We start from the raw sequence: 27,170 nt of genomic DNA, 5'->3' as shown, positions 1-27,170 counted from the left end.
AATGATCTTAAAGTGAATAATTGGGAAAAGTTTTCTCTATATGGAACAGTTCTCTATATGGAAAGGCTATGAAACGTGCGTTTCAACATGTCCAGTTGAATGAGACTGCTACTAGATATACAACAGATAGACCTGAATAAATGAAAACAATCACAGGTACAGATGCAGGCCTTGCTTCCAAAAATTCTTTAGCATAGTTCCAAGTCTTTTAGGAAGGTGTCATCCAAATTAAAACAACCTAAAGTTGTGTAACATCTACAAAGCCCTGAAAATCAGAGACCATTTGACTTCTGTTTAGGCTTTAAGAGCGAACAATGGCAAGAAAAAAAGCCCTGTGATTTGGTAAGCCAACCTACTGCCCAGTTCATATACGTGAAATGTAATGACAGGTCCACTTTATTAGGTCATAATAATTCCAATAAAGCACAAACACACAGAGTTATAAATATTGTATTTGTGGTATATATTACACATGAGTAAGGACACAGTTCTTGCCCATCGGTTTATTAGCCTCCCAGCCACATCTGATCTTCTGGATCTTCTTGCTGAAACAAGGCAGAAGGAAGATGGTTCTACAAAGAAGGACGAGGATAGGGAGGACCACCGCTAACATGAAGGAGGGGGGTGTGCACCAAATAAACTGGTTCACATCTACCCATTTATTCCAGGCAAACACCAAGGTGTGCGCTGTGCACAGTAATAATGCCACGTAGCCCATCTTGCTCTGTGGAGGTCAACAGAAAAAAACAAATACAGTGAAGAGTATTAGGTCCATTTTAATATTTATTTCCTAAATAAATTTATGTCTAGATTATACATTCTTATATATTTGTTTTAAACAAGTAGTAAAAGCTTTTTGTAACTAGCGCTCATTCACCCCTGTATATATAAGTAGTGAGGCATGAATTTGGGTTTCTTCAACTTGTTCTGGTTCTGCCTATGAATACCCAATGCTAGTGCTGCCCATTGAGTACCTTAACATCCTCTAGTAACAAATATGCACAAAATTTGTATCCTGCTGCTAAGGTCCACTTTCTATAAGTATCGTGCATTAATTTACTTTTACTGAAATCTTTCTATATCTTAGCAGGCTGCCAGTCTTCCAATGTCTTCCAACCAGCAAGTGTTTCTAAGCTGTTAGAAGCTGACTGAGACTGGATTCTGGAATTTTAACATTGAGGCTGAACTCTAGGCCTTGGCCTCACACAATCTGGAAACATTTCAAGTAAATAAGAAATAAATGTTGAAATAAAATATCCTGTTTAACTCCTTCTTAAACCTTATTTAACTATAATTAAAACTAATTCTTTCCTCTGCTTTTGTTCTTAGCTATTTTTTGCCCCGTTTTTTCTTTCTAGCTTTTACTATCAATACATTAACATTTTACATATTTAATTTAATTTATTTTTTCAGTAATACTCAGCAATAAAATGTGTAAAATTAAAAAAAAGTATTCCTATTTTTTAATATTGAGAATCTGACAAATTATAGAACAAAATGTATACTTTTTATTTTGTAGAAAAACTAATTTTTCATTAAACATTTAAATTTTTTTTTTTATATATATATTTTATATTTTATTTGTAAAGTAATGAAGATGACATTCAATGAAACATTCCCTGCTGGGGAATCATTGCTGCCAACCATTGAATAAAATATTTTACCTTCTATGTAAAATATACACAAAAGGGGTCTATTCAATGTACAGCGCTGCGTAATATGTTGGCGCTATAAAAATTGTGTTTAATAATAATAATAATTAATAATATTCATAAAGCAATAAATATGACATTCAACAAAACATTCCCTGGTAGAGAATTCCATGTCCATAAGTTGGCAGTAATGATTCTCCAGAATCCAGAAGACCCCTTTTGTGTATATTTTACATAGAAGATAAAATATTTTTTTACAAAGCAATATTGCCAAAGAAAAGCCCAGTTTGTCTTACAAAAAAGCATGTACTTTATGCATGTTGTCCTATGTAATAGTAAAGTTGCCTTTGAAAAAAATATGTCTGTGGTGAAAGCGTAATATTTTGGCGCTATATAAAATCCTGTTTATTATTATTAATATTATTATTATTAATAATAATAATAATATTATTAATATAATAATAATAATAATAATAATAATAATAATGATAAAAGGTATAGTTTCTCTGGTCCATAAGGGGTAACAAAGGTACAAGAACTGAAACTATTATTATTATTATTATTATTATTATTATTAATAATAATAATAATAATAATAATAAACTGGATTTATTTAGCGCCAACATATTATGCAGCGCGTACATTAATTAGGGGTTGCAAATAATGGGCAGATACAGACAGTGACACAGGAGGAGGAGAGGACCCTGCCCAGAAGAGCTTACAATCTAAGTTAATGTAAACCTGCAGCCAGGCTATAGTCATGCAGCTATTTATATATTCATCACCAGCAATAAAAATACTCTAAGAATACTCCCTCACTGACCCCTGTAGCTGCATGCCCCCTGGAGTAATTCATCTCAAAATAGACAGTGTCACCTTGTGTGTGATCAGTAACTTCCCTGACATTACCCATTGCCTGTACAAGGAACGCATACAGACCTGTATGTACAATCATTTCTCATTCTGACTGTCTAGCTTCACTGCGTCCAATTTTTCATATTGTTTTAATTGCAGCAGCTGCTGACTCACCGGATTAGTATAACAATTCCAACTACTGTCAAAAGGGATTTCAGTGGCTTTACAATTTTTTGGCTCCGTCTATGTTGATTTTCTAGGTTCTGATGATGTAACTAACATTCTGGGAAATGCTCTGTCCTCTTCCCCAAATGAACATGTGTCTAGGACTGTGTCTCTGCATTGTAATATGGATCCTTTGTATTTTTATCATTAATGATATGTAAGGCACCCCTATTATGTAAGGTGGAGCACCTGCACTACAAATCTTTTGGGCTTATTTACAGTTCTGCATGGAAAGTTTTGTGTGGATTTTCTTGGCTTGATTCATTAAAAAAAATCCAGCAGCTTATGGAAAGTATTTTTGTTAAAATAATGAAATTGCACAAATCAGGGTGTCATTTACATTACAGAACCCTATAGGCAAAGAAGATATGGTGCCTTAACCCCAAGCCACTTACCTACTGTGCAGCTTTAAACTTTAAATTTATTCAGCAAATATTATATTGGGACTGATTTATTGAAGCTCCCCAAGGCTGGAAAGGATACATTTTCATCAGTGAAGCTGGGTGATCCAGCAAACCTGGAATGGATTTCTTCAAAGTCATTTGCTATTCGATAGCAACTAAATAGGCCACTCATACCTGTTATGGACCAGAGCAATTTTACATTTACCCTATATTGATCCAGAAATAATTTGTAATTAATAACCCCCCTAGCTGTATTCTAGGGGGTGGATTTTACCTGCAAAAAACTGTATTCCTGAGTCACTATCGGGGTAGCTTTTAACTAAAAAAACCCCACTTACGTTGCTTCGTCATCGTCCCCTAGCGTAGCCTGCTAGTCTCCGCAGGTCCTGGGGACACGTCCTGCTCCTCCGATCCCCAGCCGCGAAGTGCAGAGACGAGATCTACAAGGTTTCCCGGTAACCGTGGTGCATGCATTGGTGCGGGCGGTAGGATCGGCGGGAAATTCAAATAATTTTGTATTGGATTTATTACAAAATAGCTGTATTGACTCCAATACAAGGAAATATTCATACAATATATATTTATATATAATTCCATTATATATATATTATATATGCTACTATACAGTTAGATTACATGTTTAAATATTTTTTTTAACAGATTTTTGTTTTGCTATTTAAAGTTTATTATTAAATGTAATAAATATCAGTGAGTTATGCCTAAGAATTACACCCTACAATGAAAAATACATTTACATGCAAAAAATCGTACTGCTTTTTGCATGGAAATTTGGAAGGAATTAGACCGCTAGGGAGGTTAAAGTGAAAGACCATTTGTTTGTCTTAGACCATTTGGTTTTTCTAACCCTCTCCATGCACCGTCCCTGGCCTCTCGCTTGGTCCAGCATTAGTGATGCTCCCAGGGCAAAACAGCATTTTGTCATTTACATGCACCACTAAGGGATGTCATAAAGTGCTGAGCTCTTTATTCCACGGTTACACTACTAAGTGCATTTTGCTTTTCTAGTTTTTTTTTCCAGTCTGTTTATTAAATTCAGAGCAATATACTTACAATTTGTGAAAAAACAGACTGTTAATAAATGTCAGTAATAAATGGCAATAACAACCCATGACATTAGTAAATGGCAGTGCACCCTTCCGGCTATAGTACGCTGTGTTATCCCAGTTTGCATCATTGGAAAATGACATAATAAAAGCCAGAACTCTCCATTAATATACAGGGATCATGTGTGTGATGCTGATTCAGTCTTGTAGCTTCTGGAAAAACACCGACCAGAGATGTCTGGCCAAAAACAGTAACCGATGGTCACCTCCATGGCTGCTATAAAAATGTTTTTAATTTATGTTTTAAATTTTAACATTTATAAATTGCTACAAGCGCAGCTGTCAGCCCCTTACTCAATTCTTTATGTCATCAGTCTATCTGTACTTCATTAGGTACTGAAACCATTGGATCAGTTAGACCAGGGGTCAGCAAACCCCGGCCTTTAGGCCAGATAGGGCCTAGCCAGTAGTCCGTTCCGGCCTAATGCCCCCCCTAGTCGATCCGGCCTAATCTCAGCAGGGGTCGGCAACCCGTGGCTCCAGAGCTGCATGCGGCTCCTGAGCCTCCTTATTATGCCTCTCTTCCCTATTTACCGTGGTTGGTGTTAACACTTTCGCCGCCGGGGTAAGGGGACATTCCCTCTCCTCCGTATGCATTGCGGGGTTTGAGAGAGAGTCCGGCCTAGAGTAACTTCTTGACCTCCTAAAATGGCTAGTAGCCAAAAAAGTTTGCTGACCCTGAGTTAGACAGTTAGATAAAAAACATTTTCATTTTTAGAATTACTATTACTTGTTTATTTTATAGGGTAACTATAATTATTTTTCTTTTATTTATTTTTTAGTATACAGTATATAAGCAGTATACAATATATCTTTTATGTATGGATGGGGATGTCACAAAGTCCTATTCATAGCACCAGTGCTTAGGAACACTATGGAGAGCCCAATATTTCTCCCTAGTAGTGCTCAAATCCAAAAAAGCTGACCGATCATCAATTAGCTCATACTAAAAATACTTTTTTAAACCCAATCCAGGCTCAAATTTACAGTAGGGTCAAACAATTTGATGCAGCTCCTAGCTGTCACTTGCACAGCAGCACTGGTTCCTAAATAACCATCGTCTGCACCAAAGGTTGATATATGGAAGCACACAAGGGCCCCAGGCTCTCTTCAGCCAACATGGCCCCCTCTGTAAACGTCAGACTTGCAAAAGGATCTCCTGCACAGCTCGAGTGGCCAGGCAATACAACTAAGCACAGAAACAAGTGTTCCCATGCTTTGCTGCTGCTTTATGACACCTGAGAAAGATACCTGGACAGGTAGGATTAATTGTTAGTTCTTGTAGTGGGGTGGGTGGGCATAGGGGCAGGGCATGGGCATGGATCACAGGGATACACCATGTAAATTCTGCACAAGGGCTCACTGTTGGCTACATCCACCACTGGTCTGCACATTAGACAGCTGGTGGTATTGAGCAGTACTCTACCACTTACTACTACCCCCATTCATTCTTTATGGAGCTGCTGTGAAGAGAAGCTACATGTAGCATCTCCCCAAAGGCAGGGGTACCCTGGCATGAGGAGGAGGTAAATGCCCTTCAACCTCATATAGCCTAACTATATCTATTGCTTTACCAATTATTCATAGAAATATATGTGGGCCCTATAGATATAGGTGAAAAAATAATTGAACCATACCTGTATAAACTGATACTCTCGCCATGATAAAGAATTGCCAACGGATGGGATTGACGCAACAGCCAATATGGCTAAAATAGCGAGAGCTACGATACCCAGACACACATAGATCTCCATCCTCCATACATCGTGCTCAATCCAGCTATTTTCTTTCTGCTGCTTCACCTAAAGAGCAAACACAGCATGGTTATTATACACAACTTTATTCCAAGGGATATCAAGTTGCTTGCATTTAAAATAATAATAAATAAATATTTAATAATATATCATTGGAGAACTCTGGGAGATTAAAATGCCCTCCAAGTTCTTTTAGTTGATACCTGTGTGAATGTGCCATAAATATTCCTAAAGACGACATCACACTATTTCTTTGCATGTTCCATTCCATACCTGTTCATATGACCAGTTTAGGAGTTTGTATCTGTAAGACCTCCTCATTGGATAGCACAGACTGTAGATTGCATGCATTCCCCCAAAGAAGAAGCTCAGGAGTCCGAACTGTTTACGTCTCAGCATCCATGTGTTCAGCCATAACGGAAATCTCTTGTATTTTGTGCCTCGATGAAGCTGGATGATTGTGGCAAATATGCCGGGCAAATACGCCATTGTTAACAGAGTGATGGCAACAACTGGCAAAACTTTATTGACGACCAATATTGGAATTCTATAGAATTCATTTTTGCTCTTTGTAACAAAGGGGTGTAATACTTCTCTGAGAAGTGTGTACAGGAACATGAATAGCGACAGCCACAAGGCCATCTTCACTGGTAAGCGCCATTTTGGAAAAAGAACAGTTCTATGGGAGGAACTGGTAGGGTCTAAATCAAGCACATCGAAGTATATTGCTCTGTCCAGGATGTCGGGATCCAGGCTGTCAGAATCTGGGCTGTCTGTGTTCCAGTGTAAATCCGTATTCTACAAGGGATATAAAGACAATTGTTACACAAATGATACAAATTGGATGACACAATTTATTTAATTCAATATACATGGTCAAGGTTTGTACAGAAGGGAATAATTAAAAATCATCTTGTTCCATTGGGGAGATTTAGCTTTACTCCCTGTTCTGTGTACACAATAGGAAATGAGAGAAGTCTTCAAGATTCCTCTTCCATACAATAAACTTACACCATTTTTCAGTCTTTAGCATTTATAAAAATGGCAAATGCGATTAGAAAGGGATTACCAATTTGCAGCACTTTTACAAAATTGCCACTTTAACTGTTGTAAAATGATAATGATAATTAAAATATCACAAAGTGGAGAATGATTTAGGATTAAGGCCACAATGAGTCTTAAACCACTGCTTTCCACTTTTACAAATAGCAATGATGGCTTGGGTATCTCTTCAAGAAAGCCCTGTGCTCAAAGTAACTGATAAGGGCTTGGCTCTAGTCAATCCTCTAAGGCAGTGGAGCCACTCGGCCTAGGATAAGGTTCGGGTCGGGTGGGCTCATGACTTAAGAAGCTTGTCCCGTCAGGAGCCATGCACCCCAGGGGATTAAGGCACGGAGGCCCTAGTCCCTTTAGGAACGGGACAATGCAAAGCACCTGGTGCAATTTTTTGTGTGGTACACTTGTTCACTTTTTTTGTTGCACCAGTTTTAGAATTGGCATTTAGTTGACAAAAAAAATGATGTCTTGAACAACTGGCAATCAGTTGGTACGTTCCAATGAAAGGAGCTTCATATAAACAATTGAGGTAATTGCAGTGTGGTGATTAATCTCTGATGACCAATTGGAAAAATGCCCTTAAAATCTGGCATTGCAAAAGTGGTGATTAAAAAAATCAAGGAAAATGGAGAAATGTCACTAATTTCTCAGATTGCTAATTCTTTATAAACAGCCCCCCTGCTGTCACAGGGATGACCAGAAAATCTCCTAAATAGTGCCACCTAAAATGAAAACTTTTCTACTTTATCCAAAGGTAAAATAAAAAGTTTAAACCATCATCTCTTGAACTTGAACTAGTACTGGAATGATTGCTGAAGATGACACCTTTATTTCTAAAATACCCCATTCGATTAATTAGTGGCTCAGCACATTGTCAAGTTCCTCCAATGTATTTGGGAGAAACAACAGACTACAGTGGAAGTTATGTGAACCCTAACGTTCACCTAACGACAGAGAAAAAGATTTATCATTAAAAAAACTTAGGTAAATTTTTTTTTATTTATTAGGACAGATATGTGTACATAAAAAATACTCAAAACATTACCATTATAACTCTGACACGGGATAGTTAGGTATGCTACAATCATGATAATGTTGTTCATATTGTATAGAGGAAAGCGCTGTTGGTAATGAGGCACCCAGAATAGAGAATGTCTAATGGTCAACCGGTACCTCATCTTCTACTAATGAGACCACACAAGTGACAGCCCCATGTGCAGAGCCAGCAGAGGATACATAAAAGAATGAGAAGTTGGCTGCCCATTGGAGCCAACAAAATCTGTGACCCTTTTTTTAGGGAATCCTTTATTGGTTGCTGTACCACTTTTCCAGCTCAAACGTCAACCATATTAGGTGAAACCCAATGCTACGCAGTGATCAGAGGGGTAAGTGGAAATAAGTGTCATCTCTAGGAAGATAGGGTCTCATCCCTTTGGGGTAAAACAAAAAGCGAAACAGAATGTCAGCAATTTCTGCAACCATTTCTGAAGCCCCTGTTTTCCCCATTCTCAGGGACATGTAACCCCTCGAGTGCACACCAGCCCAAAAACACTAACACACTTTGCCTAAACACTAATACATACATTAAAACAAAAACTCTAAACTAAAAACACCTAATTGAGCTTTCAGTGAACACAAATCATTTCCAATGGTTTGCTACCTCCTGCTGCATTGCCCATCTGGATCATAGGGCCACTAGCTATGATTTACTTTGGCCCTGAGCTCTGTTTTTTCACTCTGTGCACCAAGACATGGAATGGGACACAGATACAATAGGTCCCTTAAAAGGGCATCAGATAAAAAAATCCCCTTACTTTGCTCCAAAATATGTGTTTAAAATTCACTCCAAACCACAGTATGACTCATTTGGGTTATATTCTGTATGGGCAATGTGATCACTGATCTGCCCACTTTCACCAAGAAGAAAGACCCCCAGTTCACATTCACCTCCTAGTTGTTGAGTATTTGCAGGTATAGGAGTGCTATTCAGGGCACATGGGTAATGCAGGATCCCAGTGCCAGTCAGGTGTTTTTTTTTTCCTGTTTATAATACTGCCCTATGTCTATTTAACCTTATTCAATACAAACCATATTCAATAAAAAATGATTTTTGTACAGTCCTTAAGACTGCATGAATAATAAAAGATCTTATCCAGACTGGTAAAACTGGAATTTGCAGTTTTTTGTCTACTTACAATACATATAAAAGGAAGTAAACCAAGAACACCCTAATCAAATGACTGATGGCATTGGGGATTCTGTACTGTAATTTACATAATGGAAGTTATAAATTATCTTAATTAACAAACAGGAAATGTTACACAATACATCGTATTACCTAGGACACAAATGAAGCAATGAAATAAATATATGCTATATATGCACACTGAACTAACAACTTCCATTTGCAAAGCCTTGGCTCCAGATTGCCGCCCTAGCAGTTGTGCAAAGCTTTCCAATATGACTGTATAGCTTAATGGAGACTGCTAAACCCAATAAACTGATCTGGCACACTCCCTCCCAGATTCCCACATGCTATTTATACCTAACAAATAAAGTTTTAATTTTCGATACATAAGAAAAAGTTAAAGGTTTAGAAAATATATCAGGCAGTAGCTCCTGATAGAAGATGAAGATTGCAGCAAAAGCAAAAGTCTGCTTTAAAGCGGATCTATCACTACATTTTTTAAATAAAACATGGCTAACCCTTTGATTTAATAAAAAAGTTTTTTTAAGTTCAATTTTTTTTTTTTTTCGACAAGGCCCTTCGCCCTTTCAGTAAAGACTGAATGGGAAACTTGCAACCTCCTGGTATACATATATCACATAATATTATTATCATTATTATTAAACACGATATATATAGCTGAAGCACAAAATTTGAGAAATTACCTCTGCAGCTGGGACTTTTAAGGCCAATAATTGTAAATTGCAAAAGTGTAAGTCAAAACCAAAAATTATTTAACATCATTATTAAAACGTTAAAAATGTGAAGCAAACATTATCAAAAATTCCTGTCCGGGTTGCCTAGACAAAAAGGTAACCCTGTTGGTTCGACACGTTTCGCAGAATTTACCGCTTCTTCAGGAACAGAAAAGACAAGAACATCTGATTATTGCAGCACATAGGACCCAGCTATCAGGTGAGAGCAGATGAGGACAGCAACTTTAGAGCTATTTTTCAATCAGCAATAGTCTCCATTAGAAAAGATGAGAAGAGGTGTGTTCCCCTTACTAGAGTTTTACAATGAAGGTTGAGCCACCTCTTTGATTAGTCTAAACTGAACATTCAAATCAAAGGAGGGAAAGAAAGAGGTTTTGGGCTGGCAGATAGTTTTGAGAAACAAAATTGTTGTATTTAAACACATTTAGTAAAGTAAACAAGTTCAGACAGATCTATACCCCATAACTGTTTGACACTTCACAGTATATAGGTAACAATGTACATACGTATATTCAAGGAATACAAAAAAGGGTGATGAAGAAGACCATGTAATGAATCCAACGCCTTTCGCCACGAATTGGCTTCCTCAGGGATATGATAGTAAGCATAGTCCCCATTATCACATTGTGGTCCATACTGACCATCTTCTTTAGAATCTCGTTCCTTGGTATTTCCATTCATATCACCAATTGTTTCTATACGCTGTAGGAGCAAGCCGAATGGGACGGGAAAGACCATTCCAAAGAGTCGGGACAGCTCTAGAAAAGTCTTGGAGCCATGCGTGTAATGAGGTTATGAGTGAGGAAGTCAGTAGTAGATCATTGGTGGAGTGAAGAGAGCGGTTGGGGGGTATTTTTATCAGGTCAGAATAGTAAGTGGGGCAAGAACTGATAGTGGTGCCTGGCACCCAGTCTGCACCATAAAGAAAAAGGAAGATGGGACGACGCAGGACTGACCGAACTAGAGGGATTGACGGCTTTCCATCTGTAAAGGTATGTACTGGAATTTAAGCTGTAAACTCTGTTATCTTTCAATCCCAAATGCATCTCAAAATAAAACAAAGAAAAGATTCCAATCATTATGCAGAAGAGAATGTTCCGCATTGTTACCTGGTTCCTTTCACACTCCATATGCTGTGATAGCTTAGGTGCCCAGACATCTCCATTCTCTGTGCCATCATAGTTCATCTCATCCTCTGTTCTGGATGACTACAGTGAGAATAATAAATAAGTGTTAAACTGAAGTTAGGTTTACAAAAGTCAACACCCTCCTTCCTCCCGACCATTTCTGTAATTATAAATTCACAAGGTATTTCACAGCCTCTTGTGTCATCTTTATAACTTTGTAACACTGTAACATTTTAAGTAATCCCCCCTACTCCCATTTAATGAGCATGTTCCAACAAAATCCTTTTATTAGCTGCATGGGATAAATGGTTGTGTTAAACTAGTCAGGCTGGAAAGGGAATTGTGAAACAGAACACTAGATTATCAGTGAATTAGTGAAAGCATCTGGAAAATCACATCAAGGTCTTAATATGAGACCAAGAGAACAAAATGTGATTACCGGCCAGAGCACAAGAGTACCTGTCTAAGCAACACAGCATCTTCTTTTTGTGCTATCTCATACAATATGCATCACTAGGTTAATGTAAATTGTTTCATATGTATAAAAAAGGGATTGAGTTAGAGTTACCACTTTCCTACAGCTTTGAAAAATAATTAGTTTTAAAATATTGGTATTGGTTTGAGGGATCTAGTGATTGGCGACTGAAGCCTAGAACACATTCACTAATTGTCTCCAGAAATGATCATTGGTAATGTTTTTCTAGCAACAATAGAATAAATGAGCGCTGTTTAAGAAGTGCTTTTCTGTTCTATGGAGAGCAAGCAGGACGCATCCCCCCCCATAGCAAACAACAGCGGCTGTTCCTGTTGGTTGTTTGGTGATCAGGCATGACAGTTCTGTCGAAAATCTAGCATTTGTACATATATTTACTAAACAGGGAAGCCTATAGGATATATATGGCCAACCTGCACTTGAATGACTTCAGGATGTACTTTTATAACAAAAGCAAAGTCCCATTTAAGTCCAAAGGACATTAGTGGACATGTGTTAGAACCACAGCCCAGAAGATGGCAGCAATTGGTGAAGGTAAGGGAGGGATGGGCATTGTTCACCAGATTTGCACGTGGCTGGGGCACAAACCCACAGATAACATTCACATGGCAAAAACAACATGTCTCTTTTAGAACCATGTGGCAATCTCACCTGCACAACATCTCCAAGTATCCACCCCTACCTGTCTGCAGAGACCACCACACACCCTTTGTACACGCTCTTATCATCTCTCGTCTGGACTACTGTAACCTCCTTGTCTCTGGTGTTCCACTAACCCGTCTCTCCCCTCTACAATCTATTATGAATGATGCAGCCAGACTCATCCATCTTTCCCATGGCTCCTCTTCTGCTGCTTCTCTTTGCAGTTCTCTTCATTGGCTTCCTTTTCACCTTAGAATCAAATTCAAGCTCCTGTGCTTTGCCTTCAGAGTTCTTGTCCCACTTACCTTTCTGTACTGGTAGAAAAATACTCCCAAGCCGCTCTCTTCACTCCTCCGATGACCTACTAATGACTTCCTCACTCATAACCTCCTCACATGCACAGCTCCAAGACTTTTCTAGAGCTGCCCCGACTCTGGAATGGTCTGCCTTTCCTATTCGGCTTGCTCCTACTTTCTGCTCTAATAAAAGAGCTCTCAAACCCAACTTTTCAAACTTCCCTACCCATCTTCTTCTGTCTCCTAAACCCTCCATACTCACCCACTAATCCTCATCCCCCCTCTTCCTGTGTGATACTTCCTCCACCTACTAGATTGTAAGCTCTTCTGGGCAAGGGTCCCCTCCTCCTCCTGTGTCACTGTCTGTATTCATCTGTCATTTGCAACCCCTAATATTTGTACAGCACTGTGTAATATGTTGGTGCTATGTAAATCCCGTTTATTAATAATAATAATAATAATAATAATAAAATAATCTAATTTGGCACACCTGTGGCCAAAGCCAATTGAAAAATATAATCCCAAACTCTAATATTTACTTGAATGGGAAAGGTTGGAACTGCAATTAAGTCCATGGCAGAATGCCGCATCTCACCAGGGGTCTGAAATGATAAAACCACACAACGGCATCACTCACCTGCATACCAGTCCTGTTTTCTCCAATGTTATTGTTGCTCCACTGCAACCTATGGAGACATTTTCAAACGACAGGCTATATTCAATGTCAGCACTGTGAAGACACAGAGTTCAGATAAATAAGGACTCCTGCTGTTTCTTTGGGAAGCTATAGTTTTCTTTTTCGCTGTGGCTTTGTGAATGGGAGCATCTTAGTGTAAATAATCTAATAACTGATCAACAGTTCTTTCTCACGCAAAATGCAGCTAAAATAAAAGTTCAAGCTCAAATCATACCCCAAACATACTGAAAAGCTTTGTCCTTCTGTACTCCTTAAATACAGCAAGAACCCCCTTCTGTAGTCTTTTACTAAAATGATTGTTAGCCCTCCATAAAGAATTCTACAGCTCTTCAAATTTATTGATGCAGAGCTAAGGGCCCAAACAGAACCAGGGGTGATCCCAACTCGTTTGTGTTTATATATAAATATATATATATATATATATATATATATATTATGTACAAATATATATATATATATATATATATATATCAGGTTTATGGTTAGGCAAAATGAAAGGATGTATAATTATTATTGTTTCTGATTTCCTTGTGTTAATCTTTTCCTCATTATTACCTTAACATACCTTGTTATGCACTGTGTCTCCATATGGAGGCCGCCATCTTGGTAGGGTTTTTCCTCATCTCAGAACCTTAAGCAACAGTAGGCAGAACCAATAAATCTTTATCCAAATCTCTGAAAGTAGCCCTCAGAAGCTCTGCTTCATTTTCAAACACCAACTTCCTCAACACAGATAGATTTGAGAAGCTACTTGTAAACAAATAATACAAAAAAAAGCCCTGCCCTTTGAAGCCTGTGGTTGGGAGGTCTGATAAATTGCTATTTCCCCATCATTGGCTTCTTCCTCCCGAGAAAGTTCTTCTTCTCCCAAATCTGTCTCTACAAGCAGCTAGGTGACACTTCCAACCCCCCTCATAGCATAAAAAGACTTTCTTTAGACCCCTTCTTTGATACATAGTGGCCCTGTCCAACCTCCATGTAATCAAGTTAACTTTTTTAGCATTTCAATTAGGAAATTCTCACTTTCTTTATGCACTTTCTCTTTTATTTGTTTGCCTCTCCTCTTGATTTCATCAACCCCTATCTGTGTGCATACATTTCTGAGATGCCAACACTAATTTACTATAGAGTTGTAAGCTGTTCACCTACCAGGATGAATTATCACCTTGCAAGTGTGCAAATAATACCCAATTACATGCAAAGAAATAAAAAAAAACAAAAAAAAAAACTTGCACATGATTGGATGGCTGAAGTCAACAGAACTTCATCTCATTTACTAAGCTAAGTACGTTATGCATTTTTAAGGGAATAAATCACTTTACTAAGTGACTTGTCTATATTTCTTTTACTGTATAACTCTATCTATATTTATTAAATATTGAATAAATCTCTATAACAAGTTTTTTTCTATAACAAAGTAACAAATGAAAACTGAAAAAATGTAAGAAAGAAGCCAAGAGTTCTAACTGCCGGCTGGAGGAAAATATGAACAATTTCCTATACTTTGCATTAATAGGACATCTGTACCTTTGGAGTAAGCTGCCCACCAGGCTAAATAGTTCAACTATTTAACTTTCAACTTTATATTCACTCCCAAAAAGTTTCCGCTAGATGGTTTTTGCAAGCATGCACGGAACACCCCTTTTTGTGGGAGAGCAGTACTTAGGTTGAACTGTGAAGATAACATTTATACATACAAATAAATAGGTCAGAGCAATGACTCGGCAGTGAATCATGTCTTACAGCTCATCTGAAGACTTTATGAAAGATTGTGGTTGAAAGAAAGTCACATCTGCTGTGCTTTCACTGTATCTAACAACAAAGTTTATGTAGAGTACAGTAGGCATAAACATTCATATAAAAGCATGAAAAAAATAATAAAAAAGTAATATTGACAAAATAAGTTTGCACTACTTTTACATTACAGAAATGTGTGTTTAATCCTTGTTAGTTTTGTAAAGACTAGAGAAGAGGTAAAGTTAAATTTTGTGGTAAGTGACAATTTTTCCTTGCAGTGGGGTACTTACAATGCAAAAGCTGATTCGTATCTTTTATCCAGGGTACCGATAAAAAACAATTTTATTTTCTATACCCCTTGCTTCTGTAGTCTTCCTCCTCCTATGTGACTGATCCCCAGTGGTCTATTCCTTGATGGCATGCCTGATAACATTTCCACAATGCAGTATTGTAAATGTGAATAGCAAGGGCCCCCTGCAACCCAGAATGTTGGAGGAAAAAACGAGAGTGACGTTTGCCTGGGGAGCGAAGGAAAATGCTTTTTACTGGTATCCCAGGCATGTAACCTTTGCATTTTTTTTAACCTTTGCATTGCAGAAGTTTAGGTTAGGATCACTCATTCTGTGCCCTGGGAGGTTTCTCCTAATTTTGTGTTGCAGAGACATAATTGGAAATACAGTTGACAATAGATAATCCGGTTCCTTTAGTTTTCCGAAGGAAGCACTGAAGCATGAATTTCGGATCGCATTTTCAGTACAGGGACTGTAGTACACTGTTCGGCCACTGATGTTTTGCTGGCGCTGTTCTGCAAAAACAGCTGTTAGGTTTTGCTTGCTACACTAAATACACGATGAGACCTTCCTGCTGCCTGCTCCCTGGAACTGTGTCAGATGTCCGCGGGTGCTGCGAGAGGAAGGCTGGCCTGTGTGTGGAAGTAAGTATAACTTTCAAAAATCCAGAATTTTCGAAAACTAGGCACTTCTCAGGTCAGGAAGGTTGCCAGATTTTTGAATGCCAACTGTATGTGAAATTCCTTCTTTTAGCCACAAGAACAGATGTTGCCACTGGCTCTTGTGACAACTGTCAAATGTTTTATTTGTCATCATTTTGTAATGGCACCAATACAACTTTGCAATGGTCATCAAACACAATTGCCACCAACACCAACACACTATTGCTCCAAAGGACACAGAAAGCAATAGAAACCCAAAAGATATCTAATCATTTCACACATCTAAAAGGCATGCAGATATACTTTCATTCTTCTAAAAAACATTTTCTGCATACCTCCCTCCTACTTTGATTCACATGTCAGGAATTCATTGCAACATGACATCAGATGATCACTAACCTGCCAGGTTACCTTGTAAACTTGTTTTACCTTAATCTAAATATCTCTACCCTTAAACAGGATTTTCCTGAACACTTCTCCAACTATTGTTTCTACGCAAAACTTGCTGGCGAGTCAGGCTTGTATTTCTTCCTTCTAACTGTGTCCAGTCTGGGTGCTCATGTCTGGAGGATTATTCATGAAGAAGTGGGGATTAGATAATACAGTTATTAGAAAGGGTAATAAACTTTTACAGTAGTGATCAATAATTAATCACTGTACTGTCAATAATCTGTCAATCATAAGATTCATCTACCTGAATGTCCTAACTGATCTCCACTTTATCAAGCAGCCATTGCATAGTTACATAGTAGGTTAGGTTGAAAAAAGACATAAGTCCATCAAGCTCAACCACTAGGGAAATAAACATATCCCAGATATAAAACCCTATAAGACATAGTTGGTCCAGAGCAAGGCAAAAAAAAACTGGTAAAATTTGATCCAACAGGGGAAAAAAACCTTCCTGATTCCATGAGGCATGGAATGTTCCCTGGGTCAACAGTCACTGTTATCTTTACTTTAAAGCCTTAATACCCAGTTATATTCTGTATTTCTAAAAAAACATCCAGCTTTTTCTTAATCTATAGTAGTTGCTGAAACTACTTCCTCGGGGAGCCGATTCCACATTTTAACACCTTACAGTAAAGAATCCCTTCCTTATCCGGAGCTTAAATTTCTTTTCCTCCAGACGCAAAGAGTGCCCTCTTGTTCTTAGTAATGATCTCAAAGTGAATAATGGGGAAGAGAGTTCTCTATATGGACCATTTATATATTTATACAGGGTGATCATATCCCCCTTATACGTCTCTTCTCAAGGGAGTATAAATTCAGTTCAGCTAATCTCTCCTCATAGCTGAGCTCCTCCATTGCCATTTTTTAAAGTGGCAATCAAAAGCCATACACTTATGTTACCGGCATGATTAGTTCTTGTAAAAATTAGCAAATAGCAATAGCAAATATGGTGTTCTTTACTTTCAATGTAGTAAATGTTTTGTTGGCCAACTGAAAGTTGGAATCATGCCAATTACCACTACCAATATGGCGGCAGTACTACTACAGCCAGTACAGAGTAGTGATCAACATGAGGCGATCATTCATTAAAGTGATGATCATGTCAGCTGATCACCACTTTTAAAAATGGGGTGATTTAAATTGTGCTGTAATGTCATCAGACAAAAGCAGACTGAGCAGAGTAATTCTGGCAGCAGAGTGGTGATTCTTCTTCATTGTCCAACAACAGGCTTGGGTTAGGTCTTGGTCCACATACAGCAGAACAAAATAGGTCACTGATCTGATTCTGCAGCATGGCAGGGCTACAGAAGTAACAACCCTGGTTTATAGTTTACATTTATCAACTATAGTCCAGCCTTCAGCAGATTTCTGGAGTTTATTGTTTTGAACTTTATTTATATATTTTGTACATGGGTGTAGTTATATATTATTACACAATTGCTGTGCATTTTGCCTGGCAGTACAACACAGCAACTAATAAAAAAAAGTTTCTATAAAAGACATGTATGAAAGTATGACACAGCAGTCAGTTCATATGTGATGTTAAAGAACAACATTGAATAAAACCTTCAATCCACAGATTGTTTTATTTTTCTGATGGATGTTCTGTCCAGCATTATTTGACCAACTTTTTTAGAATTCTGGTTGTCCTGGACCCACCCCATAGCCCAGCCTCAGCCTTTTTACCAGGTAAAATAGGTTTAGGTCTTAGGGAACCCCTTCTATAATTACTATGTCCCCAGCTCACAATATATTAGTGTGGTGGTCATTGGGAAGAATCTCATGCTTACAGATAGCCAAAAAGATCCTTGGTGTCACTTAAACTGACCTGAGAAACACAATAGCGATTCCCATCCGATTGTTTTAATTTATTTGTTTATTTCTCAGATGCTCTTTTAGGTAAGTATGACCTTAACTGTGTATTTTCTTTAACTGTTATATTTCATGGGATCAAATAGTTTGACTTTGATAATTATCATTTCTTGTTTGGTCTTAGATTGGAATGAAATAAACCCATAATGAGTGAGAAAAAGCAAACAAATATTTTGCATTTCTTTAGTAATACCAAAGATAATACAACTAATGATAATAGCAATAGTAATACTTCACCTAACCGTGAGCTGATCAATCAATCAGAGCCTTCACAGTCCATGTCAGCACCATTAGGAAGATCATTGTTTTACAAATGTATTTATCTTTTTATAAAAATTCATAATAATGGTCCCCGGGATTTAAAATTATGAGTTTAGTGGTCCGTGGGGTCCGAAAGGTTGGTGAACACTGCCCTAGCAGATAAGCAGCATAGAGATGTGATCATCTAGCAATCTGCTTACTCCTCATTATTATTATTATTAATAAACAGGATTTATATAGCGCCAACATATTACGCAGCGCTGTACCTTAAATCCTCATGCCTCTGCAGCACATGAACTAACTGGCTCCTTGTAGCGATTCCTCCTCTTGCACTTTCACTGAAAATGAGTAATACCAGGAAGAATTTGGGTAATTGTAACATTACATTTGTAAAAATAAAACCTACATGAATGGTTTTATTTAGAGCTGCAAGTATAACTAATCTGAGCTAATCATTTTAAGACAACATAAATGAGCACTTGCTAGAGATGAATGTCAGCATTGCCCTGAATGTGAGTATACAGAATGGAGCCACTCCGACCCATATCCTGTACTCATAGTAGCACACACAAAGCTCCTCCATCACGCAGCCCACTGACTGCGCTCCAATGAATGCTGCCATTATCCTCCACTAGTAAAACCATCTTCCTTAGTAAATAAACTCACAGAGGCAGGTTTCTGTGACGCTCCCCTCGGATTCTGCCAGGTCTGTGTCAATGTCAAAGTGTCTGAGAAACGTCTGAATATGTTTATGGGAGACTGGGTTTATTATGCAGGCAATGTCTTTTGCCACAGGTGGTTAAAAATAGAATAAAATTATAAAAATAATCTACATCATCATTCAGAGTTTGTTATTTTTACACCGTTTAAAGAGTGTCTGCAGTTTTTATACATATTGTTATACAAAAAGTACAAGATGATTGTTTGGTATAACCACAATACCCATTATTTGTTTGAAAGAATAACTGAACAAGCTCAACATCAGTGTAATAAATTGCAATTTACGGTTTTTGATGTGTTGGCTGCATTATTTTTTTTTTCTGATAGCCCTCTTCAAACTCCAACAACCAAGTTATGGAACAGATTGTGGGGAGTAGGACTAGTCCCTCAACTATGGTCCCCCCATTGATGGGGAAAGCCATGGAGTCTGGTATGAACATGAAAGCGGGGAGGCCACTTTTTCCGACCATCCACTCTCCATGCCCAGAGAAAGACCGTTATTCAGACAGTTCTATGGAGGGATCAAGCAGGTAAGAATGCTTATTTCAGAGGGGACATTGGCGGTCCCTTACTGCAATAATGCCCTGCCATATAAATTTCTGTTTAATAGTGGAACTTTAGTTCTGCTTTTAGAATAACTCTATGTATAGCCTTTGGGCATTTTCTGTGTATGTTTTTGAAGGATTTGTGTATTTACATTGTTGTAATACTATATAACATGTTTTTCCAAGTCAGAATAAGAATGAAAATGTAAATATAGATATATATTAAGGGATAGTACCAATAACCCTGAAAAACTATTGTACATGAAAGTATTTGGAGGGTTATATGAGAAATTCCAATACAAGCCTACTTTCCATCAGGTTTAAAAAGCACATTTTATGGTCTATAACTTTGATTTATGGAAGGAACACATTTTTTGAGGGCCCATTCCCTCAATGAATTTGGTTACCATATTTAAATCTGGGGAACTTTGCTCATCTTTAGTTGGTAGATTTGTTGTGGACAATAGATTCATGTTGAAAGACATAACAGAGTGGTTGGGAGAAAGATGCTACCTGTACAGGTTATAGGTTGGCCTCAGGAACTCCCGGCTTAGAGTTCACATTTTTGACCCTCCAGGCCACCGGCAATTACCTATATTCAGCCTGCTAATTATCTGAAGTAGTAGGGGACATCAAAGTAATTAATTTCCTCAAACTTCCAATGGTTCCGCGAAATTTCGTCAAACAGATTTTGCAAAACCATCGGAAGAGGAAATTTAAACAGGAGGATTCCCAGAGCTGCATTCAGCCATGGGAATCCTCCTGTTTGCGATCTTTGGGGCACTAGAGGTTAATTAACCTCTAGTGCCCGGGGATCGGAGAGGATTTCCAGGGCTGCATGATGGCGCCCTGGAAATCCTCCTGTTCGCGCGGTCCCCGGGCACTAGAGGTTAATTAACCTCTAGTGCCCGGGGATCGGAGAGGATTTCCAGGGCTGCATGATGGCGCCCTGGAAATCCTCCTGTTCGCGCGGTTTACTGGGCACTAGAAGATAATTAACCTCTAGTGCCCCGGGAATCGCACACTATTACAAATACGTATCTCTTACAAATTATACATTTGTATCTGTAACAAATGTATTATTTGTAAGAGATACTTATATTACAATGTCAGGAGGTTCTCCTGTGCTGGGTATCTTCTGTGGCTGCATTCATTGAGAAGAGTGTGCGATCCCCGGGGCACCAGAGATTAATTAACCTCTAGTGCCCGGGGATCGCAGGGGATTTCCAGGTCTGCATTCGGCAAGAGCTCGACCTCTCGGCGAATCAGGAGGCCGTTCTCGCTTACATTTTCGGTAAGCGAGAAAGGCCCGATTCGGCAAGAGATCGAACTTAATATTTTCTCTCCCTCCTCCCTGAGTTACACTGCTGGCTATGGTTATGGAATCTCTTCGACCTTCCAGTTTCCTCCAGCCAATTATTTGAATTGAAAAGTTGCATTGATGCCAATCCACCAATTATACTTAAAGTCGGGGAAAGAGGAGGCACTGAAGAGGAGGAAGAAGGTGGGAAAAGGTGTGGACAGTGCTCTTTGCTGCAGGTTGTATTTTTTAACTCTTTCTGGATGCACAAAAATTTGCCATATATGTACACATCGTGCCAAATATGTCAATACATTACAGCTAATGATGTTATTAATGGGCCTCCATGCTTTTCTATGCAATGCAGACCATGACTTTGTACATAGCTTCCTAAAACATCACAACTCCCTGGCTCAGTATAAAGACTGGAAGGATTATGAATAACTGATGGCATGAGGAAGGAGTTCCAGAATTGAGAAGCAGAGAATCCCAGAGGCATGACGTGGTGACAATGAAGGAAGAAGTATGGAACAAAAGTTTTACAGCAGGATGTGGATCTTTTATGATGTTTATCTTACCAAGCCTTTAAAAGGATCTACTGTACGTAATAAAACATTTGTGAGCCCAAAGCTGGCCATACATGGGTCAAACTTCTGTTTGATCAAGCAGACCATTCAATTATTCTTTCAAGTTTACCCTAAATTGATTTCTGAAATTGATTAAAATCAAGTGCAGAATCAAAGGGACCTTGATTGGTTCGGTCAAGAAACTTCCATTGATCGTACAAGTACCTGACAGTTTTTTCAGACCTCACAATTGATTTCCTTTCTATCAAATTTTCAGTATTGAGAGATCAATCAAGCGATAATAAAAAAATCAGTTTCCCTTTACCTAAGTTTCAAACTAATAAAATTAAGACAAAAATCAAACACTCATCGATTGCTGTATGTGTTAGTTTGAGCGATCGTCATCTATATTAAACAGCCAATCCAAATATAATTAAATGATGTAAGACTAGGACACATTCCATGTGTCTTCTTTAAGGCAACAAGAAAATCTCAAACATTTTGAATTGGAATTCTGAAGATTAAAGATATCCACACACTGGAAGATTATAGCCCATCTCTGGAGAAAAACGTATTACTCATCTAAATCTGCTGTCCAGGTGACTTCCTAACATGTGGGGCCACTGACCGGCAGATCCATTCATGGTGCTGGGTTCCCCTACTGTTTCCATGCACTGATGTTTTTGTGTCCCCTTTCTTCATGCAAATACATTCTGCTACCCTCTCCGTTCCCACCTTAATCTCCAGTCATTGGATGGTGGGGTGTGGGGTGCGAGTTGCGGTGGCTACGTTGGAGTCTACACAGAATTCCTGCAAGTGAACGTAGCCACAACTGAAACGAAGTCTCATGGAAGGATAAACCATTAGGGTTCTTTTACTGTTCTGCTCGTGCGTTCCTCTCTTTGCCTGCAGCGCTCCCTTAGGCTGTTGCACAGAGATGTGCAGCAGAAAAAATCAAGGAGATCAAGTAATGACCTACCTGTGCTACCTGATACCTTATCATTCTGCTTTATAGACTTTTTGGGCATTAACTGCAGCTTGACCTCACATCTGTTACCTGTTTTCCGCCTGCCCTGACCCTAAACAATCTGGACCTTCATTCTTCCTTGCATCCAGCTTGGACCTCGTTCTGTTTGCCTCTCTCTTTTTACTGAGATCCAGCTTGTCCTGTACTTGCTAGCTGGCTGTCCCTACACTAAAACCATTTGGTGCTGATCATCCCTGGAAGAGAGAGACCAGGTGATGTCCCACAGAAGCCCAGTCACCACTAAGGTTACTGGCCCATCGCCCCTTGATGGCTGCTCTGGCAAACCACAGCCATCTTCTAAACTCCCCACCCTGGGTGCCAATAAGCCTATTCACCTGTATAGGGAGAAATACCACTAAAGTAATAGGGCACTTTAGGTCTATATGATGGTGAAGAAGTGAGGACATTTTATTGCACTTTCTGAGCTTGAGGTCAGCAAGGGACAGCAAGAAAAAAAGATGGTCCTGTACTTTTACCCTTTATTGAGAAATTGAATATCGATGGACTGACCAGGCTGAAAACTGCACTAACCAGTTCACGGAGCAACCAGTCTGTATATGGAACATTATAGACATATCAGTGTCTGCTTCTACACTCAGACGGCTATAACATGACACATTGTGATGTCACAGTGTGTGCACAACCAACAAAGGAAATACAAAGTGGAACTTAGAACTCTTTCTGCTCTCACTAAGCCGGGCTTCACACCTTCCATTGTTTGTTTTTAATGCAGCCGACACGTTTACAATGTACATTGAGAAGCGCTGTCTTGTTTTCATGGTTTCTTTATTCTCATGTCCTTAATTTCTTTTACCTCTTTTTCTCACTGCCCTGATCCCTTCTGTAACTCTGAAACCCATGGATGGATACTGTAGGGGTTTAGTTTGCGAATATGTTTCCTGATGAAGCAAATGCTGCTCCATGAAACGTGTTACAAGTGACATAGTTCTTTTGAAAAGATTGAGTGCACTATTTTCATCAAACTGAAGCTCATAGAGAATTCTTCTATGAAGGTTGCTTTACAGCACTAGTTTTCTTATATTAGGGGGTGTCCAGAACTCAAGTCCATGGAAGGATACATACGGGCCCAGATTCTCAGGCTCTGAGACACTTTGTATATTATATCTTACTATATTTATTTCTGTTAGAGAAATACTTATTGGGCCTGATTTATTAAAGCTCTCCAAAGCTTGAGATGATTCAGCTTCATTAGTGAACCTGGCTAATCCAGCAAACCTAAAATGGATCTGGTCTAGGATTGAAACCATTTGCTAACAAACAGCATATGACTTTTAGGAAATCCATTCCAGGTTTGCTGGATCACCCAGGCTCATTGATTAAAGTGTATCTTCTCCAGCCTTGGAGAGCTTTATTAAATCAGGCCTATTGTGCAAGGATCTTGGCTTTTGAAGGCTGGAGTTAGACAATCCTGATTTTTACTATATATGTGTTTCAAGCAATAAAACCTATTCAGAACTCCATGTGGTGAATAGAAGGTAAAGCAGGGAGCAACTCTAGACTGAAAGTGAGTATTGCATTCTGACTTTGTTTTATAGGACTAGGGAGCCTTTTTGACTAATATAAGACTAGAATTGGGATTTAGGTCTTTTCTTGTAAACCAATACTGATACTTAACATATGACATTAAAAAAGTACTTTCTTTTCGAAAGGAAAATTAGGAGACCTGATTTTTCCTGGTGTTATCTGTGGGCAGAGCAATCATTGGCAGTATTTTTCTTGTCATGGCCATGGTTGATGAATATCTTTGGGTCATTCCACGCCTATGGTTTGATAAACGAAAGAACAATACGTGTTTGTCTATAAAAGTCACAAACACCAATGTGTCATTGATTTGGGCTGTGATATCTATTAGACAATGGCTGGGTCCCTGCAGAATTCTACAGCTGGCCATATACTGAATATTTCACAATAAGGTAAAATATTGATGAAAATTTCAATGTCAATCATTTACCTGAATCACCACTGTGAACCTCTTGATATCAATCTCATAATATATATCTTATCATATCAGTCAGAACAGCATTAGCATTGTACTGCTCCATACAGAGCTAATGCAATGATAACCCCCATTCTCCCCTAAGATCCATCCTGCACTCGAATAAGCAATCCTGATCAATGTTTGATTGATATTTCAAACAAATAACAAAGCTGAACCTAAACTTCACTTTGAAGAATACATGATCAGGCAGGTCATTATTATAGAAAGTGACAGGCAATTTCCCTTCTGCAATATTCTGATATACCTGTCTGATCACTCCAGAAAAAGCTGAGCTACGCATGCGCAATGTCGATTTTCATTGTTGGTATACTCACCATTCCAGGCTTGTTCTGCATGTGCTGGAAATGAATGAATGACATCTCAGCATGGCCAATCAAGATGTATATATCAAGATCAAGATGGCCAAAGAACGTAAGAAAGAAGAAAAGTGTCCTGCGATTGAACGAGAGCGAAGGTCCAGTTCCACTTTAATTATTCATTTTTTTAGATTTGATATTTTTACCAAATCTAATCTATTATAAATATATAACAGTGCACGGAAGATTAAAAGGTCTTGTTATTTGTAATCGAAATCATTATATATATATATATTGATCCGTGTGATCAACAACAACTAATATAGCATCCACATGCTCAAAAATGAAAAAAGCCTTAGCCAATCAATTTTTAAACTGTAGTCTTATCAATTATTAATACAAATACGTTTAAAATGAAATTATTCGATTGGTTCAACATTTTTTCCTCTTTGATCCAAAATATTACATCATATGTCAGACGCGTCCTCGAGGGCCAAACAAGCACCAGGATTTCCTATAAACAGAGTACTTTTGTTACTATTAATATTAATATTATTATTAATATTAATAAACAGGATTTATATAGCGCCAACATATTACGCAGCGCTGTACATTAAAGAAGGGTTGCAAATGACAGACAGATACAGATAGTGACACAGGAGGAGGAGAGGACCAGCCCAGAGGAGCTTACAATCTAAGAGATATTACTAAATCATTGCTTACTAAATTTACTGCTGTCTGGTGGAGAATTAAAAATGTGCACCTGGCCCTGGAGGACTGGATTTGGGGAACCTGATGTATGGCCATACATTGTACAGTCTAATTGTATACCCATTATGTGATCCCTATATTAGGGTCATCTCCTCTTCCTGTGTCACTGTCTGTCATTTGCAACCCCTCAATAATGTACAGCACTGCGTAATATGTTAGCGCAATATAAATACTGTTTAATTATAATAATAGCAAAGTTCCAAACCTTTATATTAAGTATGTAAGGGCTTAAGCTTCGTACACACATCAGATTATTCTTGCCCAAGATGAACAGTTGTGCTCGTTTCAAATGTGACGTGTATAGCAGCCAACTGATGTTGTTAATCAATCCTCCATTGCAGGATGATGAATGATTGATTGGAAACAAAAACTGTGCACTCCTATGGAAAGGGGCACAACAGGGTGCCGCTCATTAATTTTCATCCTTCTCTATAGAGCAGAATAAATGTTGTGTGTACAGTGCTCATTCATTCATCACTGGAAAGCAATAGAAAACATTAAATCATGCATTGGAGCGAATGGGAAAGGTGTACAAGGCTAAAGGACGGTTTACCAGCAGGTAACTTACCTGCCTGATCTCAATCTTCTATATAATACACACTAAACTGTGCATGCACAACCGCCGCACAACTGGCTGATGAATGATCTCCATGCACGTGCATCAATTATAGTATGTCATTCTTTTTTATAACACTATTTTTTTATGTACTTTACAACAATAACAATAAACAAAATCTTATACAAAACATAATAAAAACAGGTAACAATATACTTTTCTCCATGTTTAAATAATAATATAATAATAATAATAATAAAAGTATGTCATTCTAACCCGACCAATTATGATGGTCACAAACCCTGGACCGGGTGAAGATGCCGGTACCAGCAAAGGATGAAGGTGAGGTGAATTTAACTAAATAATTGGGAACAGGCAAGTAAGTTTATTAAGTTACAGAAGAATCCTCACTTGTCCCTTCCGGAATAAAGACCCTGCCTGCTTGCAATGATTTCATTTTCAACATTCATTTCACTATAATACACAGATGTTAGTAGATCTGGAGCAGATTGTACAATTAGATTGTAACGTATATGGCCAGCTTCACAAACACAGCAGGACATACAGAAATAATTGCAGCAACATGACGGAATTCCCTAAAAACGCGCCTGGCTAGGAAATGGTTAAAGTTATTTTCTGCATTAAATGTATAACGTCATTCTCTTAAAAAAGTTTCCAAATTTTTATCCTCTGTCCAAACAAAACGCTAGACTGGGCGGTTGACGGGAATCCGCCTAATAAACGCTGACGCCTTCTGTTTAGTAATTGTTAATAAGGGAGAATTGCTGTACTCACCGAAGTTTGCTGCCAATGTGACACTGTTGTGTTC

At 38.3% G+C, this 27,170-nt stretch overlaps 1 protein-coding gene across 1 annotated transcript; it reads right to left on the bottom strand.

Annotated features, from left to right (window-relative positions):
• Window positions 1–434: 434 nt before the first annotated feature.
• On the bottom strand, window positions 435–27,170 carry STEAP1 (STEAP family member 1). Its single transcript, XM_072412786.1, has 6 exons — window positions 27,137–27,170; window positions 13,209–13,257; window positions 11,123–11,221; window positions 6,288–6,812; window positions 5,898–6,062; window positions 435–724 (listed from the first exon to the last, which is right to left on the bottom strand). Exons 2-6 carry the CDS (start codon window positions 13,212–13,214, stop codon window positions 467–469), a joined length of 1,053 nt encoding a protein of 350 aa, XP_072268887.1. The 5' UTR covers window positions 13,215–13,257; window positions 27,137–27,170; the 3' UTR covers window positions 435–466.

The sequence above is a fragment of the Pyxicephalus adspersus genome, chromosome 5, assembly GCF_032062135.1.
Source record: "Pyxicephalus adspersus chromosome 5, UCB_Pads_2.0, whole genome shotgun sequence".
Taxonomy (NCBI): domain Eukaryota; kingdom Metazoa; phylum Chordata; class Amphibia; order Anura; family Pyxicephalidae; genus Pyxicephalus; species Pyxicephalus adspersus.
Note: the sequence above shows the minus strand (reverse complement) of the source record. Positions and strands in the feature narration are given on the sequence as shown.